General features: G+C 41.3%; 1 protein-coding gene across 2 annotated transcripts; it reads right to left on the bottom strand.

Annotated features, from left to right (window-relative positions):
- Nucleotides 1–97: 97 nt before the first annotated feature.
- On the bottom strand, nucleotides 98–20774 carry poglut2 (protein O-glucosyltransferase 2). Of its 2 annotated transcripts, none has more exons than XM_046361861.1 (10): nucleotides 20672–20774; nucleotides 18012–18217; nucleotides 14860–15065; nucleotides 13769–13846; nucleotides 10992–11164; nucleotides 10458–10695; nucleotides 8577–8786; nucleotides 8358–8447; nucleotides 1576–1683; nucleotides 98–263 (listed from the first exon to the last, which is right to left on the bottom strand). In XM_046361861.1, the coding sequence occupies exons 2-10, from the start codon at nucleotides 18091–18093 to the stop codon at nucleotides 246–248; spliced, it is 1203 nt and encodes a 400-aa protein (XP_046217817.1). In that variant the 5' UTR covers nucleotides 18094–18217; nucleotides 20672–20774; the 3' UTR covers nucleotides 98–245. The 2 variants fall into 2 exon arrangements, with proteins under 2 accessions (XP_046217817.1, XP_046217809.1); XM_046361853.1 differs by having other exon boundaries at nucleotides 20179–20731.
- Between the last annotated feature and the right edge of the window lie 765 nt (nucleotides 20775–21539).

The following is a 21539-nucleotide window of genomic DNA, read 5'->3' as shown; positions in this document are numbered from 1 at the left end:
AAAAATAAAATAAACTAAACTAAACTATTGTGTACAACTTGAACCTGTGATATGGTGTGTGCATATATTGAAGGATGAAAAGAACACAACAAGTGCATACAGTGAAAAAATATTTATTATAAACATGTGGAAACGAACAATCATGTATGGTTAGGGTGACTGACAAGCCCACAATTCACAAACATTTTACAGCACAGGAACATCCGATAAAATTGCGATTGTTTTATAATTGAACAGTGGACAAATCATAATTCATCCTTGACCTGAAAAGCAAACATAAAAAAATCAATGTCAATCTTCATATGCAGGGCAGGGTTGATGTTAGTGTCATAAAAGTCATACGTTTGTCAAAAAAAACTGTTATAAAAACCATGCAATGCCATAAAGCTTTTCCAATCCAATTCATCTGTTCCCTCGGAATCTTTGATCCATCCGCATGTGTTTTACAACGACAAAAAAAGGTTTCTAAAGATCGCTAGAGTTTAGTGTTATTTGCAACATAACATTTATGATATGTTTGGACTGAAATAAAACCAGCTTAGGGGGATTTAGCATAGGCTAAGATAACATTTAGCTCTGTGGCAAATGCATTTTGTAAAAACGTATTATATGAATCCAACGCAATCAATTGATTGAATATCCCTTTGCCAAAGATCTGTTTTCATGTCACGTTTGACAGACAGCAGCCTGTAAAAAGACACTGGCGGGGACATTCCTTTAGCATTGGAGACATAGGGGGCAGATTATCATATACTGTATTAGAGTTGGGCGATACGGACAAAAATCTATATCGCGATAAATTGCCTGAATTGATCGATTCAGAAGAATAGGACGATGTGTGTGTATAACGTTACAGGAGCAGTGCAGTCAAAACGTGATTGTCCTTCATTTTATTCCTGATCTACTACCGCAAGACAAGAGGCACCAAGACTGGAACCAACATCTACCCAGACTATCTGCATTGACCCTTTTTTTGCACAAACTCTACCCAAACACTCACGCTACATACGCACACACACACACACACACACACACACACACACACACACACACACACACACACACACACACACACACACACAACAGGCATACTGACGCCACACACACATTCATACTCACCACATATGATGCGTCTGCTGTTACGGTCTATTATCTAACCTGTTGCCTAGTCACTTCACCCCTGCCTATACATACAGTATATGTTATTTTCTACTCCCTATATATAGCAATGTTCTTTCTTTTTTTCTCCATTATTCACTGTGTATTTATTCATTGTGTCCCTATTTATGTGTTTATCTTTAACTCTGCATTGTTGGAAATGGACCCATAAGTGAGCATTTCACTGTCAGTCTACGAAGCATGTGACAAATAAAAATGGGATTTGCCAATAATGTTGTTTATAGTCCCAGCTCTGTCATATATCAGAATCTCCTGTTATCAAAACACTGACAGCCCAGTTCAAGGTTGACTGCAGTAGGATCAGAGCTAGGATGCAATCCCTTGTGCAAACATTCCTGCCCCCATTTTCCTCCCCTATGCTGTAAGAGAGAGATTAGCTTGTGTCTTGATGCTTACCTGTGGTGTCCGGTGGCAGGAGCATGGGAAGAGGTCATCAGTGGGCTGCTCGACCTGTTCCATGCCCTCTCTGACCTTAGGCTCAGTCACCTGCAACTTGGCATACTCCTGGTCAACAGAAATAAAGAGAAACATGGAGAGAAATATATATATATATTACACACACTACCGTTCAAAAGTTTGGGGGTCACTTAGATATGTCCTTGTTTTTGAAATAAAAGTTAAAATAACATCAAATTAAAATAACATCAAATTGATCAGAAATGTTGTAAATGAATATTGTAGCTGGAAATGGCAGATTTTTTATGTGATATCTGCATAGGTGTAAAGAGGCCCATTATCAGCAACCATCACTCCGGTGTTCCAATGGCACATTGTGTTAGATAATAAAAATGTATCATTTTAAAAGCTAATTGATCATTAGAAAACCATTTTGCAATTATGTTAGCACAGCTGAAAACTGTTGTTCTGATTAAAGAAGCAATAAAACTGGCCTTATTTAGACTAGTTGAGTATCTGGAGCATCGGCATTTGTGAGTATGATTACAGGCTCAAAATGGCCAGAAACAAAGATCTTTCTTCTGAAACTCGTCAGTCTATTCTTATTCTGAGAAATGAAGGCTATTCCATGTGAGAAATTGCCAAGAAACTGAAGATCTCGTACAACGCTGTGTACTCCTCCCTTCACAGAACTACGCAAACTGGCTCTAACCAGAATATAATGAGGAGTGGGAGGTCCTGGTGCACAACTGAGCAAGAGGACAAGTACATTAGTGTCTAGCTTGAAAAACAGACACCTCACAAGTCCTCAACTGGCAGCTTCATTAAATAGTACATGCAAAACACCAGTCTCAACGTCAACAGTGAAGAGGAAAATCTGGGATGCTGGCCTTGTAGGCAGAGTTGCAAAGAAAAAGCCATATCACAGACTGGCCAAAGTTCTGTGTGAAGGGAGTAGTACACAGCGTTGTACGAGATCTTCAGTTTCTTGGCAATTTCTCACATGGAATAGCTGCTGATAATGGGCCTCTGTACACCTATGTAGATATTCCATTTTAAAAAATCTGACGTAAATGACTATTGTAGTTGGAAACAACACTGTATTTCTGATCAATTTGACGTCATTTTTAAATGGACAAAAAAAATTGCATTTCTTTCAAAAACAAGGACATTTCTAAGTGACCCCAAACTTTTGAACGGTAGTGTATATATTAAAGTGATGATGAAAATAAGAAAACTTCGACACCGATCGCTTTGTCATGTCACCACCTTGTCATGTCATTCACTACTTATCATAACTCACAGGTGTTGAAATATTAGTGATATTTTGGAGATGAAAAAAATCTATCCCACAATCCTGTCATACAAGTAGCAAAACAAGGATACACAAAAAAGTTAAACTTCGTACTACGCGTTCAGAATCATATGTATGTAACTGAAAGAAGGACATTGTAATTGAAAGAAGGACATTGTTTTTCTTTTCAGTTTATTGAAAACCAAACAAAAAAAATGTCCCTTTTTCAGGACCCTGTCCTTCAAAGATCATTTGTAAAAATCCAAATAACTTCATAGATCTTCATTGTAAAGGGTTTAAACACTGTTTCCCATGCTTGTTCAATGAACCATACACAATTAATGAACATGCACCTGTGGAACGGTCATTAGGACACTAACAGCTTACAGACGGTAGGCTATTAAGGTCACAGTTATGAAAACTTAGCACACAAAAGAGGCCTTTCTACTGACTTTGAAAAACACCAAAAGAAAGCTGCCCAGGGTCCTTGCTCATCTGCGTGAACGTGCCTTAGGCATGCTGCAAGGAGGCATGAGGACTGCAGATGTGGCCAGGGCAATAAATTGCAATGTCCGTACTGTGAGACGCCTAAGACAGAACTACAGGGAGACAGGACGGACAGATGATCGTCCTCGCAGTGGCAGACCACGTGTAACAACACCTGCACAGGATCGGTACATCCGAACATCACACCTGCGGGACAGGTACAGGATGGTAACAACAACTGCCAGAGTTACACCAGGAACGCACAATCCCTCCATCAGTGCTCAGACTGTCCGCAATAGGCTGAGAGAGGCTGGACTGAGGGCTTGTAGGCCTGTTGTAAGACAGGTCCTCACCAGCAACAACGTCACCTATGGACACAAATCCACCGTCGCTGGACCAGACAGTAATTGAAAAAAAGTGCTCTTCACTGACGAGTTGCGGCTTTGTCTCACCAGGGGTGATGGTCGGATTCGCGTTCATCGTCAAACGAATGAGCGAAACATAGAGGCCTGTACTCTGGAGCGGGAGCGATTTGGAGGTGGAGGATCTGTCATGGTCTGGGGCAGTGTGTCACAGCATCATCGGACTGAGCTTGTCGTCATTGCAAGCAATCTCAACGCTGTGCGTTACAGGGAAGACATCCTCCTCCCTCATGTGGTACCCTTCCTGCAGGCTCATCCTGACATGACTCTCCAGCATGACAATGCCACCAGCCATACTGCTCGTTCTGTGAGTGATTTCCTGCAAGACGGGGATGTCAGTGTTCTGCCAATGCCAGCGAATGGCCCGGATCTCAATCCCATTGAGCACATCTGGGACCTGTTGGATCGGAGGGTGAAGTATTGGGCCATTCCCCCGAGAAATGTCCAGGAATTTGCAGGTGCCTTGGTGGAAGAGTGGGGTAACATCTCACAGCAAGAACTGAGTAGGAGGTGCACTGCAGTACTTAATGCAGCTGGTGGCCACACCAGATACAGACTGTTACTTTTGATTTGGGCTCCCCCTTTGTTCATGGACACATTATTCCATTACTGATAGTCCCATGTCTGTGGAACTTGTTCAGTTTATGTCTCAGTTGTTGAATCTTATGTTCATACAAATATTTACACATGTTAAGTTTGTTGAAAATAAAAGCAGTTTGACAGTAAGAGGATGTTTCTTTTTTTCCTGAGTTTAGTACCTATTTTTTAAACACAGTTTTTATTTAGAAATTCTTATCACTTTCAGAATGAACTACCTTAGATTTAAATTAACCCTAACCCTGTTATGTAATATGTATGCACGATGAGAAGGGAAAATGTGCACATTCATTCAGTTTCCAACAAGGAACACAGGTAGCCCTAACTTTGTTGACCTCCAACACTATCCCTCATAAAACACACCTGTCTTTATGGCTGATATATTTCGTGAAGACAGGAAGTTGTCCGTTTAAACATTCATACTGCAACGGCTGGGTTATGGGCTCCAATAAAGCACTTCAGGGAGAGACACACCACCATTATGTCCCTGGGCGAAGTGTTCCTTTCCCAGAGAAAACACAGGGAGGGGCTGCGCCACGACTCTTCATGATACCCCATGACTCTCCTGACCTGTGGGCTCAGAGGTGGACCAAGGCTGGAGGCAGGTGGAGGTGGTTTGGGTTAGTGCTCTTCACTCATCCGATTCAGAATTGTGTTTTTAAATGTGGCATTGGATGAAACACACAGGTACACTTTTTATGTTTGAAAGAGTGCAAAGGGAAAAACATCTCCCATCTGTATGGCTCAGTTGGAAGAATTTGCAATGTCAGGGTTGTGGGTTCGATTCCCACAGGGGACCAGAATGAAAGAGTAAGAAAATGGATGCACTCACTATGTAAGTCGCTCTGGATAGGAGTGTCTGCTAAATGACTCAAATGTACATTGAGGCCATCGATAGTTTTCAGCAAAATAAATACAAAAAGTATATTCTCATGAATAAAATAGACGTTGATAAGCATGTACTGCTTTTGACTGACATTACTACATTATAATGAAATGTTGCTCTAAGGGAGGATAGTAACATTAGGAGCAATCCAAATTGAGGAACATGTAAAACCACATTGAAAACAACCAAAGCCAAAGCAATTGTTGAAGGTACACATGCTTAAAGTGATTTTCTCCACTGCTTCTTCAAGGTCACCATATACCACCGATGTAAAACAGTAACACGTGTAGGGCCTGAAATGAGCATGCAAAACCTCACTGTTGACAGCGCAAAGACAGACAAGTCACAAAACAAGATCCAGTGCCAGAAAATGTCTTCCTTGTCAGCCAGACAATTCTTTCCCTGATGACCCAGACGCATGGATGGGAAGCTTGGTTATCATGTTGCTAACTTGAACTCAATACGCGGAATTAAATTCACTCATTGGAGGCGTACCATGGAATGGTTCAATGACACCCTATTCTAGCCCGGGGGGGGGGGGGGGTGTCACCCACCCAAGTGTCATTCCAATAGGTGGGCCCTTCTATTCTGCCCTAGCCAAGGTGAAAGTTGAGCCCTGACGTGTCAGTGACACCGCTGAGGAGTAGCCCGACCTTGGAATACCTGGTCTCTGTACAAGTAACTACTGTCCTTGAAGTGTGGGTATAAAAGTGAGCGGTAGAGATGGGAAGATAAGAGATGAGATACGCAAGCTGATGATGCTGATGATGATGATAAGGGTGCATGGAAACACTAGGTACACTTTCAACATCTAGATCGTTAGAACCAACAATGCAACAAGTGTGTACCTAGGGCCGTTGCGGCGACCACATTACAGCCACACCGGCGGTCACGAGTCATGACACCAGTCAAATTCCATGTGACAGTTAAGTTACAGTAATTAGGAATCTCCGATCTCTAATGCTGCTGGTCATATAGCCTACAATGCAAATGTAATCAAAAATCTAATCAAACACTTCATGAGAGCTCATGTTGCATAACATTTCTATAGGGTTTGCAATTTCCTGAGAAAACAGAGTGATGGCCTCTATTAAAAAGAGGAGGATCCCATCAGCTTTCTATAGGCTTACAATATTTATTTATCAACTTTCCTAATATTAAGCACATTGCTTATTTTACAACAGGAGTATAGCCTACCTGGCTGGCATGGAAATGAACCATGGGAAGTGTCCTCCATTCGCTATTTAAGTGCATAGATTACATGTCTTTTTATCCCCTGCCCTGTTTTGACAGAGGTGCATGATAATGGTACATTCTAAATGAAAACAAATTTCACACATTATCTAGTAAAGACAGGATTAAATCAAGGATAGTCTGATGGATGACAATATTAGCATATCCCTTGTGAATGATGCTCAGTTTAAGGCAAGTAAGAGCACATGCCTTTTATTTTTTTACTTTTTCAAATCATAGCCTAGGCCATAGGACTATATGTTTTGATAAGGTTTGTGTCACAACTAAAGTGGCAAAATACCTTACAATTAAACACATTAATCTGCTTTAGAGCCTAACTGGCATACATATGCAGCATGGGAGTTCCAAGTTTGGCGAAGTTCATTTTCACCATAAAAATGCACCTTTATAATAAAAGCATTATATCCATAAATCGCAAATTCGGTCATATGAGAATGGTGTTTTCATGCTAATGGAACATTTGCGCTTACAGCCTACTGACATGTGCACATTGCTGCGCTTATAATGTGAAGAAACAGCCTAATAGTTTATCAACATTTTAAAGATAAACGTTCTGATCTGTTGCGTCAACCTCATTACTTAAAGGTTTTTTGATGCTAAGTGGTTGCATTAATTTGGGATCTACTGATCTCACAACTGTCCCAGACTGTTTTGAATATTTATTTATTGTACACAATAGGTCAACTTTTGTATTATGGGGGATAGTAGATTGACATAGGCTAGTGCTTTTGCCGCTCGTTAGGCCGACTCATTTTGTTGGCTGACAAATAGTAAGTGTGAACAGTTATTCCAAGATCTTCAATATGCGCCTCGAAATTGGATAAGGGTATGCGCAGTTGCATCCACGAAGTCGGGATAAGGGAATTATAATAATTATATTCTGCCCAAGGGCACGGCCACTGGCCACAAAAGGCAAGGATTATTTTAGGGGGCATTACGGCCACGCAAAGGGGACACCATTGGGAAATGTGTTATCAAGTGCTTGTTAAATTGTGAATGAGAGACTGATATAGTGTGTACAGCCTGCGCAAAAAAAAACTTTTGTCAAATCATCATTTGAGTCGCATCATGCAGCCTTAGAATGTATAAAAATCTAAACATATAGCCTAACATTTGAATCACAACTAAAGTTACATAAATAACTCTAAATTAATCATATAGGAGTACCTGTTTCTTTGTTAACAGCTCAATACAGAATAGCCGCATGTGTGCACTCCCTCAAATCGTTTGGAGAAAATATTCTTTCTATTTTATTCAGCTATGTTCAATTATATATATTATATAACAATATAATTCCATGGAACTCTAAGCAAATCTTGTCTGCTAAATTAACTAGTGCAGCGCACAGCCATATGGCATAGCCAGATCAGGGCCTAACATTAGGAAAACTCAGAGTATGCTATTTTGTTCTTTTGAAATACTAAATTTGTTTCTTTAGACCTGTCTAAAATAAATAGATTTAGTGTGATGGCGTAGGCTATATTACATGGATTTATTAGACTTTTTCAAATTTAGATGTTCTTTAGGTCTGCATCAGTTGCTTGTAGGCTGTGTGCGGAAGCCAGGAGATGCCAAATGTGTTTATGTTAATCAACGGCCAATTACCGTGAGACCGGCAGTTATTTGCTTGACAATCACCAGCTGACAGAAATGCATGACCGCCACAGCCCTATCTATACCTACTACCGTCAGTTATCCAGGTTCTCAAGTTTCTCCACAAAAGGCACACTTTGCACTTACTTATTAAATACATCTCTAATTTCAAGTGTGCATGTCTTAATCTTGACTGTATACAGTATGTAGAGTTAAATCAATGTAGTTGTAGTGTAAAGTGAAATGTTACCTGGAAGAGTTTGTAGTAGTAGCAGAATATACTGTCGCCCATCAGATGATTTCGTGCAAATTGTTGACCGGCTACTGCGATTTTTCTTGCCTGGAAGAGCGAGATCATACTGAGCTTTTGAACAGAATGGGTGAAAAAAAATGTTTGCCCCAAAATATTTGAAACTTTGAAGTGCATTACAAATCCAACAGAGTATTCATCAATCATCCTCATCATCACCTCCTCATCTTGCTCACGGGCCCAATGGATCTTCTCCTGCAGGTCAGCCAGGTCTGCTCTGATGGGGATGTAGTGTTCCCAGGGTCTGAGCTGGCTGTAGAAGTGTTCATAGTAACCAGAGTCCTGCTTCAGCACCACACTGTCCCCAGCCAGCAGGTAGGGCAGTCTGTAGGCTGCCACCGTGCCATCTATGTTGATCTGGTACTTGTACTGTCAGAGGAGATAGAGGTGGGGTGGTGAGACTGTTCAGTTCCATTTTCAAATCAGCCTTCTGGGGTGTTTATGCTTGTTCCTGACCTATTTCCTGTGGGAATCAAGGGACTGGTTAACCTGATACAGAATAAGCATAGTCCTGGACTAAAAAGCAACCTCAATGGAGAATCTCTTTTGACCCCAATTAGTCGACTGGTCTATTGTTTGGTCAATAGGCTGTTTAGTTGGCCAAGTTCTTTTTACTTGGCAAGCAGTAGCAAATATATATTTGTTTTTTTTATGGCACACGAGATACCCGTCTTATACCTGTCGCGCCCATCTCCCTGAACTAATCCATTGCAGAGGACGAAACTAATCCATCGCGGAGCCACTGGCACAGTGCTAAATTGTACATCTCTCTCCAGAATGTACTCACTCCTGCCAAATATGTGCACATTCATTGTTTCATAACTTAATTGTGTGAAATGTTTTCCTTGATTGTTAGTCTTGGTATATTTTCATTCCACTTACAAGTTTTGTCAATTTAGTCAGTCTTTTGTTTGGGAGCGCTACTGTCAATGTTGAGTAACGCCTCGACCACACCGAAAGCGTCATTGCATTTTGGTACACCAGCAGTACTTACATTTCCAACGGAACTCTGCGTTTGCCTCACAGCACTGCGTTGCAGAGGCAGTTGCAGTACGTTCTGTGTGGTGGAAACGTTGGATTTATCCAACGTACCCGTCAAACTATGTGTAGACGGCTTGACGGAAATGGTAGCGGAAGGTGAACGTTGAACTTTTGTTGCACACATATCCAGATGATGCTGCGTCACATTTTGTGCAAATATACGAATCGGTGTGTAAGGAAAGACGCACACCTGTCGCACAAACAAAGTCTGTTTTTCAAGCCATTGAGAATGACAATAGTTCCTCAATGTATTTGAAAAATCGTTCCCGCTCTCTCTTTCAATAACCAATCAGCGTGAAAGGGGAAAATGTCCTGCTCTGATCCAGTGGGAACGTCATGAAATAGGTTTACCTGATGAGCTCTTATACATTGTGAGCTCACTGGCTTGGGAAACTCTGAAGCCCTGAATATTACATAAAATGTTGCAAGTTTGCTAGTTTAAGCTTCAGGCTGGACCCAAGTTAATAGTTTATACAATGTTTCTAGTTCCTTGCAGACAAGCCATGAGTAGCCAATGTGATTTATAGGATATTTATTTTAAAAATCTGAATATTTTCTACCTGCAGGCTGCAATGTTTTTATTTGTTGGCTTTATGACTGGAAAGCTGGCCTCCCGTTGCCATGCGTTGCCATGTGCATATTGCCTTGTAAAATGAACTATTAAAATCAACTTTTTATCTCTGGCATAAAGTCTCCTCCAAACCAAGTCTCGTCCCTTGTTCTTTTTGTTTTACAAGCAATTATCTGCCTCATTAAATAAAATGTAGTCAAATGTCACCACTAAAAGAGTAAAAATGATCCATGTGGACATTTTCTAATTGTCGACTTACAAATGAAATATATTGCCAAATATGATAACACCAGAAATCAACCCAAACTTTATCATTACCTACCCTAAAGCAGCGAGGTGTCTAATTGATGATACACCTAGCCTGGGAGCACATCGGTCTCATCTGCAGAGACTGGATACCTTTTCTGCCTACACCACATCCATCTCACCTTGAAGAAGTCAAAGAAGGAGACGTGCTTGACCAGCGGTCCGTAGAGGCTCTCATCGTGTTTGAAGAAGAAGAAGTTGGTAAAGGCTGCATCCACCATGTCGGGATGAGCCCTGGCCAGCTTCACCAGCTCCAGGCGCTCCTTGCGACTGTCCCGCCCCCTCCAGAACGCTGTGGAGTTCTTCTCCCGCCACGGAGGCCCCGTATTGGCCTGGACCGACATCATGTCCAGACTCACTCTGCTCATCGGAGGAGAAACGTGTCAGTCGAAGTGAACAACAGACGCAATTGGCTAGCACACAGACCTGATGAAGATAATTTTCTTAAAATGCTGCCACTAACCAGTTGAGTGTGTGGGCCCCACTATTCTATTTTGGATTATATTATTTGTCCAGTGCACATTTCCCTTTTAATCTAATACACTATCATAATAGTACATTATGAAAAACTACATGTTTGGGGTGTAGCATCACTTGCACATGTGTATAATGGATGACACACGAAGATAAATGAGGAGAGCAACAGTGGTGCTTGCCTTCCCATGGTCTCCAGGACCGACTCGGTGAGGTCGTAGGTTGGCATAACAACATCGCGGGTGTCATTGGAGCCGCACCAGGAGAAGATGGGGTGGAGCCTCTCTGAGGGCCTCCTCTTCTCCAGGGGCCAGTCCCCCAGGTTCACAAAGAACTCTAGATCTGGGACCCGCACCTGACCGCACAGGGAGAGAGAGGAGACCTTAGGCTTAGAACATACATCACTACCTGACCGCACAGGGAGAGACAGAGAAGACAGAAGAGAGAGACAGAGAAGACAGAAGAGAGAGACAGAGAAGACAGAAGAGAGACAGAGCAGGACGTGCGAGAGAGAAGATACTGGGCTTAGAATGTACATCACCTAACAAACACAACTTTATTGTCCATGTTCCAGCGAACAACGGAAATGTCTTCTGCTCTGTTCTACATAACCTCTTTAAAAAATAAACATCCCTGCATCTAAATTCACCCCCCAGTATACCCTGATAAATAACACAACCTTTATAAATGAAGTTGACACATATTCTTTACAGAAATGCCATAGGTTGCGATCTTCATGAGTCCACATTGCCATCTAGTGGCCACGGAGACAAATATCCCCAGAATCAACCCCAACACCTTCCATTATCTCCCACCACGTTGGTGATTGCGGATGTGGCGGAATCTGATAGGTGCAAGCAAAACCTGCCTTTCCGATCAGCCTTGAACGGGCCTTTGTCTTTCAATAGGGGCTCAACAAGGACTTCCTATTCCAAAGTAAATGTTCATGAATGTTAAAAACGCCCACACCAGTAGAAATCCACCTTTCCAAGCTGAAAGATGGCCTGAGCTTACCCATGATGTTGCACAACGATTTAAGTCAAGATGTCATCGTTTTAGTCAAAGTATGATAGTTGGTCACAGTCTGCTTAAACTAATAACACACAAACAATTATATGGTTTTCATGTCTTTATTGAACACACCGTGTAGACATCCACAGTGCAGGGTGGGAAAAGTATGTGAACCCTTGGATTTAATAACTGGTTCACCCTCCTTTGCCAGCAATAACCTCAACCAAACATTTTCTGTAGTTGTGGATCAGACCTGCACAACAGTCAGGAGTAATTTTGGACTATTCCAAAACTGTTTCAGTTCAGCAATATTCTTGGGATGTCTGGTGTGAACTGCTCTCTTGAGGTCATGCCACAGCATCTCAAATCGGGTTGAGGTCTGGGCCACTCCAGAAGGCATATTTTATTTTGTTGAAGCCATTCTGTTGGTGATTTACTTCTGTGTTTTGGGTCGTTGTCCTGTTGCATCACCCAACTTCTGATGAGCTTCAATTGGTGGACAGATAAACCTAACATTCTCCTGCAAAATGTCGTGATAAACTTGGGAATTCATGTTTCCGTCGATGATAGCAATCTGTCCAGGCCCTGAGGCAGCAAAACAGCTCCAAACCATGATGCTCCCTCCACCATACTTTACAGATGGGATGAGGTGTTGATGGTGTGCTGTGCCTTTTTTTCTACACATAGTGTTGTGTTCCTTCCAAACAAATCAACTGTAGTTTCATCTGTCCACAGAATATTTTGCCAGTAGTGCTGTGGAACATCCAGGTGCTCTTTTGTGAACTTCAGACGTGCAGCCACAGGGTTTTTTTGGACAGCAGTGACTTCTTCCGTGGTGTCCTCCCATGGACACCATTCTTGTTTAGTGTTTTACGTATTGTCGACTTGTCAACAGAGATGTTAGCATGTTCCAGAGATTTCTGTAAGTCTTCAGCTGACACACTAGGATTCTTGTTAACCTCATTGAGCATTCTGCGCTGAGCTCTTGCAGTCATCTTTGCAGGACGGCCACTCAGGGAGAGTAGCAACAGTGCTGAACTTTCTCCATTTATAGACATTTTGTCTTACCGTGGACTAATGAACAAGGCTTTTAGAGATACTTTTGTAACCCTTTCCAGCTTTATGCAAGTCAACAATTCTTAATCTAGGGTCTTCTGAGATCTCTTTCGTTCGAGGCATGGTTCACATCAGGTAATGCTTCTTGTGAATAGAAAACTCACATTTTGAGAGTGTTTTTTTATAGGGCAAGGCAGCTCTAACCAACATCTCCAATCTCTTCCCATTTATTGGACTCCGGGTTAGCTGACTCCAGTTAGCTTTTGAAGAAGTCATTAGCCTAGGGGTTCACATACCTTTTCCAACCTACACTGTGAATGTTTAAAATATGTATTCAGTATAGACAAGACAAATACAATCATTTGTGTGTTATTAGTGGAAGCAGACTGTGTTTGTCTGTTGTGACTTAGATGAACAGATCTAATTGTATGGCCAATTTACACAGAAATCCAGATAATTCCAAAGAGTTCACATACTTTTTCTTACCACTGTAGAAAAACACATATCGGCTATCTTTCAATAGTTATCCATATTACAGGAGCTTCATCTTATTCTTTTTTTAAACAATATCTATGGTGGATTCGGGGCTACAATTTATGGAAGATGCCAAAACTTGAGATAACAAGAGACAGCGAAGTCAAAGATGGGCCCAGTGGTTTCCATCTGTGTCAGTTTTCCCTAAATCAATGCTTATGAAAAACCCAGATCCAGAACCAGCTAATCTTGTGAATATGGTGTAGCAATTTTTTTTATTTTTTTTTTTTTTAAACTGCAACAAATCAAATGAGCTAGCTAGATAAGTTCAGCGAGACAGTTAGCTACGCTGACGGCGCCCAATCTGTTGATGTTCATCAACTCCACATGGTCCTTACACTTAATTTCAAGAACTCACCTTCCTGGTTAGCGAGAGGAGGAAGGCATCCATGAAGATCCTGAATCCCACATGCTCCCCTAGTGTCTTAATGTAGACCTCAGGGTGGAAATATAGAATAGACACATTAACCTTGTCGTCCATGTGTTACAGCAAACCGTGGGACATTTGGTCTTCTGCTGTGTCCTCAACCCTCCCGCAGACCGCCCGCGTCGCCCACAGTTCAGCCGAGCGCATGGTCAAGCTGCAGTGACGCAGCCATGGACGGACAGACACTGCTCATGGTAACAGTTAGAACATTCTGATAACATTATGGCTGTAGTCACTACAGTGGTGGCATCAACATCTCTTGGGAAGCTCACATGTATGTAGATGTATAAATCAACTGAGCTAGTGTGTAATTCCAGATGACCACAGTAGTGTGTGGGAACTGCTGCTGACCTCTTGCAGCTCACCACAACCTCGCTGCATAAAGCCTACCGCTTACCAGGGCAGTGCGACGTCACTGGGGTAACACACACTCACACTGGATTGCGGTGTTTACGCAGCATTGTGTGAGGAAACAAGAAAAGGGGATATATCCAGAACATGCCTAATGTTGTTTGGGTATGGAATACGGTTCAAGCAAGAGATGAAGCATCCAGTTAGCGGATCACATCCAGTTAGCGGATGTATCAAATCCCAGCTGAGAAGTATAGTGGGATTCAAATCTACATCTCAACTGACAACTGTATAGTCGGATTCAAATGTACAACATTTTAACTGAAACCTGTCGGTATGTAATAGTATGATTACAGGTACCATGCATTGTTGTCTTCCAGCATTATTGGGGGGGATTAACAATACTACCTGGTTGTTCAACAAGGTACAGGTGCCAAAACAAAAATGGGACTCAGGTGTCTTCAACCTTTACAATAAGTCCATTTTTATGACTGGAAATGGCCATGCCACCTGGACCCATATTCACAAAAAGTCTCAGAAATACGAGTGATGATATAGGACCAGTTTAGCTTTTTAGAGTCATAATGAATACAATTATATGGAGGGGGGGGCTGATTCTAGATCAGCACTCTGGTATGCTTTTTGAACATGGGTCCTGGTCTACCATGTACCTTGTTGTCTTTGATTGTGTAGTGGCAGAGGCTCTGTCTCTGTCCGAAACGCTGGGGCACCTCCAGGGCGTTGCGGTCTGGGTCCACCCTGGGGAACAGGGCCAGGTCCTGCTCTATCTGAGGGAAGGATACAGGGCAGTGCATGTCCTTCTTCCACACAGAACCACTGGGCTGAGGACAGTCACAACCATCATGGTACACTGGACCTAAAGAGAGAGGGTAGAGAAGGGAGCATAGAAAGTTTAGATGACCCTCGTGAAGCATTATAGATGCAGTAGTGTCTCACAGAGAGAAAGACAGTTTCCCTGGTGTCTGGAACCAAGGACTAGTAACACCAAGTCTATTCCAAATTTGACCCAAACAATTGTCGTGGCATTTGTGCCAACTGCAACCTGGGGGAAATATTCTGCGCCATGAACAGCAGATTACTGCACTCTCTCAGTCAACAAGACGTCCCGAGCAAAAGTTACATTGAATTCCTACCAAATGATTGAACTTCAGAGCATATTTATTCCCTACACACCCTAAATGACAAACAAAAACAATGTTTCTTTGTCGATTTCCAAAAAAGACTTGATTAAATTTTGCAGGAAGGCATTTCACTACAATTCATTGAAAGTGGCAGGTGCAAAAACCCATGTCATCAAATCGATGTACACAAGTAACAAACGTGTAGTCAAAATGTGAGATAAACATACGTTTATTTTCCCAAGGGCGTGGAGTAAAACACGGAAACAACTTGCCTATTTAATATTTCTATAAATTAATTGGCCAAAAACACTTGAGCAATCAACAGCCCCCGGTCTCATGCTTGACACAGAAAAAATATATATATATGCCTGGGCACTGACAGTCACTCTTATGATATTCCACAAAAGGTCCAGATGTCAGGGAAAACGATAATACTTTTTTAACTGGGCTCCACTCCTACACACCTACTTGGGACGACAACAAAAGATTTGCTCCACAAGGAACTTCAACCTGGCCGTGAATGAAATGAGAGACATAGCAAGGAGGGCTTTCTATGCCATAAAAATAAAAAAAATCTATCAAAATTAGACATACCAATTAGAAATCGGGAAATATTAGAATCAATAATAGAACCAATTGCATTATGGCATTGAAGTGTGGGGTCGGGTTACAGAGCATTGACAAACCCTGCATGAGGAATTCTGTAAGCGCATCCTCAGAGGACAGAGATAAACTGGAAACCACACATGCAGAGCAGAATTAGGACAATTCCCTCTTCTGATTACTATTAAAAGAGCCACCAAATGTTATAATATAATTTTTTTAAACAAGTGAAAGCTAAATATATCACCTATTGGAAAAGATACCATAAAAGATCTAACTTAAATGATATTTGGCTCTAAAACCTGACAGTACACGGTGGCAGACTGAGAAAAACACTGGCTTTGTAGAGACTTAGAGCACAGCCTGGCCATAGAAAAGGGCTGTCACAGGTAGATCTGGATACCCACAGAGGAGAGGCTGTGCTCACTCTGCCCTCAGAGAGGAGGTCGAGACAGAGCTCTACTTTCCCTTACACTGCGAGAACTATGCAGACTTCCAGGCAATCTTCTTCCCCAAAATGAAAACAAATACAAAGCTTTTAAAACAAAAACAGAAAAGATTAAAATCTACTGGGAGAAAAACCCCTTTGTGCCATTATCAGTGGAAAGAAAAAGTATGTGAAACCTTTAGAAATACCTAGATTTCAGCATAAATTGGTCATAAAATTGGATCTGATCTTCATCTCGGTCACAACAATAGAAAGTCTGCTTAAAGTAATAACACACAATTATACATTTATGTCTTTATTGAATACACCGTGTAAACATTCACAGTGCAGGGTGGGAAAAGTATGCGAACCCTTGGATATAATAACTGTTTGACCGCCAGCAATAACCTCAACCAAACATTTTCTGTAGTTGCAGATCAGACCTACACAACGGTCAGGAAGGATTATGGCCATTGCTCTTTACAAAACTGTTTCAGTTCAGCAATATTCTTGGGATGTCTGGTATGTACTGCTCGAGGTCATGCCACAGCATCTCAATCGGGTTGAGGTCTGGACACTCCAGAAGGCGTATTTTCTTCTGTTGAAGATTTACTTCTGTGTTTTGGGTCGTTGTCCTGTTGCGTCACCAAACTTCTGATGAGCTTCAATTGGCGGACAAATAAACCTAACATTCTCCTGCAAAATGTCTTGATAAACTTGGGAATGCATTTTTCTGTCGATGATAGCAATCAATCCACAAAACATGATGCTCCCTCCACCACACTTTACAGTTGGGATGAGGTTTTGATGTTGGTGTGCTGTGCCTTTTTTTCTCCTTCCAAACAACTCAACTGTAGTTTCATCTGTCCAAAGAATATTTTGCCAGTAGCGTTGTGGAACATCCAGGTACACATTTGCTAACTTCAGACATGAAAAATACCATTTGTGTGCTATTAGTTTAAGCACACTGTGTTTGTCTATTGTTGTGACTTAGATGAAAATCAGATCAAATTTGATGACCAATTTATGCAGAATTCCAGGTAATTCCATAGGTTTTTAAAAAAAAGGTTCATTTCAACTATGACAGACAGAATGAGAAGACAAAAAATCCTGAAAATCACATTGTAGGATTTGGTCACTACGGACAATTCCTTCGACCTCATACCTTGGTTTTTGGTTTGACATGCACTGTCAAATGTGGGACCTTATATAGACAGGTGTGTGCCTTTCCAAATCATATCCAATCAATTAATTTGACCACAGGCGGACTCCAATCAAGTTGTTAAATCATCTCAAGGATGATCAATGGAAACAGGATGCACATGAGCTCAATTTCGAGTCTCATATCAAAGGGTCTGAATACTTAAGTAAATAAGGTATGTTTTTTGTTTGAATACATTTGCTAAAATGTCTAAAAACCTGTTTTCCCCTCGTCATTATGGGGTATTGTGTGTAGATTGATAACGTAACAAACTGTAGAACAAGGGAAAAGGTCTGAACACTTTCCGAATGCACTATATGTGGTAACACTTTCCATGCCAATGAAGCCTTTTGAATTGAATTGACAAAGGCAGAGAGACTGAGGTAGAGAAAGAGAGGGAGAGATGGAGAGAAAGGGAGACATAAAGAGAGAGTTAGTTGGTTGGTTCACCTTTCAGAATGAATGGGGACTTCGCGACATGCTTGTCGTTGAGCAGTATGTGGACGTGTAGGTCTGTGTAGCTGGCATACATCCTGTACCGCACCAGAAAGGAACCATCTCTGCGATCTAGAACCTGAACCCAGATTCTAGTGAACTGTTCCACTGGGGACACGATCTTCACCTCGAATGTGTTCTCCCCGGGAGATGATGTGAAACTGGATGGTGTACACAGCGACATATACAAACATGAGGGAAACAACACATAGGCCTATGAGCTGAACAGATTACATTTGGCTGAGCTGATGGTCATCATATGATCACAATTGTATCAACAAATTTGATTACAGCGCCTTCAGAAGGTATTCATACCCCTTGACTTTTTTCCACATTTTGTTGTTAAAGTGGGATTCAAATGTATTTAAATTGTCATTTTCTGTCAATAATCTACACAAAATACTCTAATGTTAATGTGAAGAAAAAAAATCTAGCATTTCAAATAAAAAAATAATAAAACACTAATACATCTTGATTAGATAAGTATTTAACTTCCGAAGTCAATGCATGTTAGAATCATCTTTGGCAGTGATTACAGCTGTGAGTCTATCTGGGTAAGTCTACCAGCTTTTCACATTTGATTTGTGCAATAATTTGTCAATTATTCTTTTTTTATATATTAAAGTTCTGTTAAATTGGTTGCTGATCATTGCTAAACAACCACTTTCAGGTCTTGCCATAGATTTTCAAGCAGATTTAAGTCAAAATGCTAATTCTGCCACTCATTGAACATTCACTGTTTTCTTGGTATGCAATTCTAGTTAAGATTTGGCCTTGTGTTTAAGGTTATTGTCTAGCTGAAATGTGAATTTATCTCCTAGTGTCTGATGGAAAGCAGACTGAACCAGGTTTTCCTCTAGGATTTTGTGGGAGCTTAGCTCCATTCCGATAAAAATAATTATCCTGAAAAACTCCCCAGTCCTTAACGAGTACAAGAATAACCATAATATGATGTAGCCACCACTATGATTGAAAAAAATGGAGAATGGTACTTACTCAGTAGTGTTGTATTGGATTTTCCCCAAACATAACACTTTGTACTCAGGACAAAAAGTGAATTGCATTGCCACATTTTTTGCAGTATTACTTTGTTGCAAACAGGAATATTTTTATTCTGTACAGGCTTCCTTCTTTTCACTTATTGTGGAGTAACTAATGTTATTGATCCATCCTCAGTTTTCCCAGCCATTAAACGTTAACTGTTTTAACGTCACCATTGGCCTCAAGTTGAAATCCCTGAGCGGTTTCCTTCCTCTCCAGCAACTGAGCTTGGAAGGAAGCCTGGTATCTTTGTAGTGACTGGGTGTATTGATGCACCCTCCGAAGTGTAATTAATAATTTCACCATGGTCAAAGGGATATTCAATGTCTGCTTTTTCAATTTTTAACCCATCTACAAATAAGTGCCTTTCTTTGCAAGGCATTGGAAAACCTCCCTGGTCTTTGAGGTTGAATCTGTGTTTGAAATTCATTGCTCGACTGTGTAGGGTACAGAGATCAGGTTGTCAGGGGGAAAAAAAATGTTTAACCCCATTATTGCACACAAGGTGTGTCCCTACAACTTCTGTGACTTGTTACCCAAACGTATTTAGGCTTGCCATAACAATGGGGTTGAATACTTATTGACTCAATAAATAATTTGTAAACATAATTCCACTTTGATATTATGGGGCATTGTGTGTAGGCCAGTGACAAAAAATATATAATCTAAATCGAATCCATGCTGCAACAACAAATGGGGAAAAAGTCAAGGGGTGTGAATACTTTCTGAAGGCACTACAGGCCCATCTGTAGTTTAAACTCCAGGTGATATGTCCATTTCAAAACGGTTAAATGCCTGTAGGTTACAATTATGCAGGCCAAAAGTGGACCTCGTGAGTAAACACCCAAAACAACAATGACAACTGTGGAGGAGGAAACTGCCCCAGATGGAGAGGTGCCACAAAGATGTGTTCAGTGACGTAAACGTCCAGCTCGACTTTATCTGCACACTTTCTATCATAATTCACGTGTGGTTTTACGATTCCACCGCTACATTGTGTCCACTGCCCATGCCATCGGTAGCTAGCTAGCCGCTTTTGTATCGTCTGGTAGGCTTCCTTGACGAATAACGACATACTTACTTTCTCCCCGAGCTGTCCACAGTCTGTATGTAAAAGAAACGAGCTGGAAGGACAATATTTGCTTCGAGTCCAGAACCCCATACCAAAGTTCTTGTAGCACTGGGCACCGCGCCGGTTGAAGCCACGGGAGGTGTCTGTTCCAACAGCCCCAGACAGCACAACACAAATAACGAAAGCAATATACGCAACATGTTTCTGTGACTCGGTTCTTCTGAAAATGCTTTGGTCTCTTGTCTCTTCCAAACTGCTATTTTACAATGGAATTTCAAGCCTGTAAAAATGACCATCCCGGTAAAATGTAGGAAACGCCGGATAATTCGACATCTGGCCGCCAGCAGTGTATAGCCTACATCCAGCGAAACACCCTTTCTGGCAAATATGCGGATGCAATGTTTCGATGTGTGTATACTATACTCACATATACACAACACGGCGCATTTCTATTAGTTTGCTGTGTCACATTTTTATCGGTAAAGTTTATAATAAAACATACATGGACACAAAATCCTGGCCGGTTTGGGTAGAAGTTATTCGCAGACAGGCGAGCCTGGCAATCTGATTGGTCGCCCCCACAACGTCTGGTAGAACGGGAAGCTGATTGGACCAAACGAGTCGGGAAAAGCCATTGGGCCACACGTATTTACTGCCATGCAAGGGCACATTTTCAATGACTAAGTGAAAACAATTTTAGATGAGGGGTTTGTGCTTCAATGTTCCTAGGTAGTGGGCTCCTGAGTGGCTCGGCGATCTAAGGCACTGCGTCTCAGTGCAAGATGCGTCCCTGGTTCGAATCCAGGCTTTATCACATCCGGCCGTGATTTCGAGTCGCAATTGCCCATCGTCGTCAGGGTTTGTCCGTAATTGTAATTAAGAATTGGTTCTTAACTGACTTGCCTATTAAAAAAATAGTGGATCTTTAACAGGTTAAAAAAATAGTGGATTTGACTTATATTGACCTAATATAAATAATCAGCCATATGTATGTCTATATATTTCTGTAGTATATTGCTCAACTTTTTAAAGTGTTGGTGCAATGTTGGTTTACAAAACTCTTCAATCTACAATTTTAACAATCGTTATGGCTTCATACCACAGCTCTTTACAGTGTAGTTGGGGGAACAAAGCAGTACAGGTTTCTCTGGTGTGTACATCAATCAATGTTTATTTTGAATTTTTGATTTGCATCAACATATTTTCAGTTCTTTTTTCCAGTAATCTCTATTACACTACTATAATATCAATAAGAACAAAAGGTGGTAGAATCCATTTAAACAAGACAAACTTTGCTGCCATCATTGAGAAAACAACCAGAGAAACGGTTGGCTTGGCCAGGAAACAACAGTGTGGACAAGAGTTCCAGT

Source organism: Oncorhynchus gorbuscha, linkage group LG01 (genome assembly GCF_021184085.1).
Source record: "Oncorhynchus gorbuscha isolate QuinsamMale2020 ecotype Even-year linkage group LG01, OgorEven_v1.0, whole genome shotgun sequence".
In the NCBI taxonomy this organism is placed as follows: Eukaryota; Metazoa; Chordata; class Actinopteri; order Salmoniformes; family Salmonidae; genus Oncorhynchus; species Oncorhynchus gorbuscha.
The sequence above is the reverse complement of the archived record's forward strand: the minus strand, read 5'-3'. Positions and strand labels throughout refer to the sequence as shown.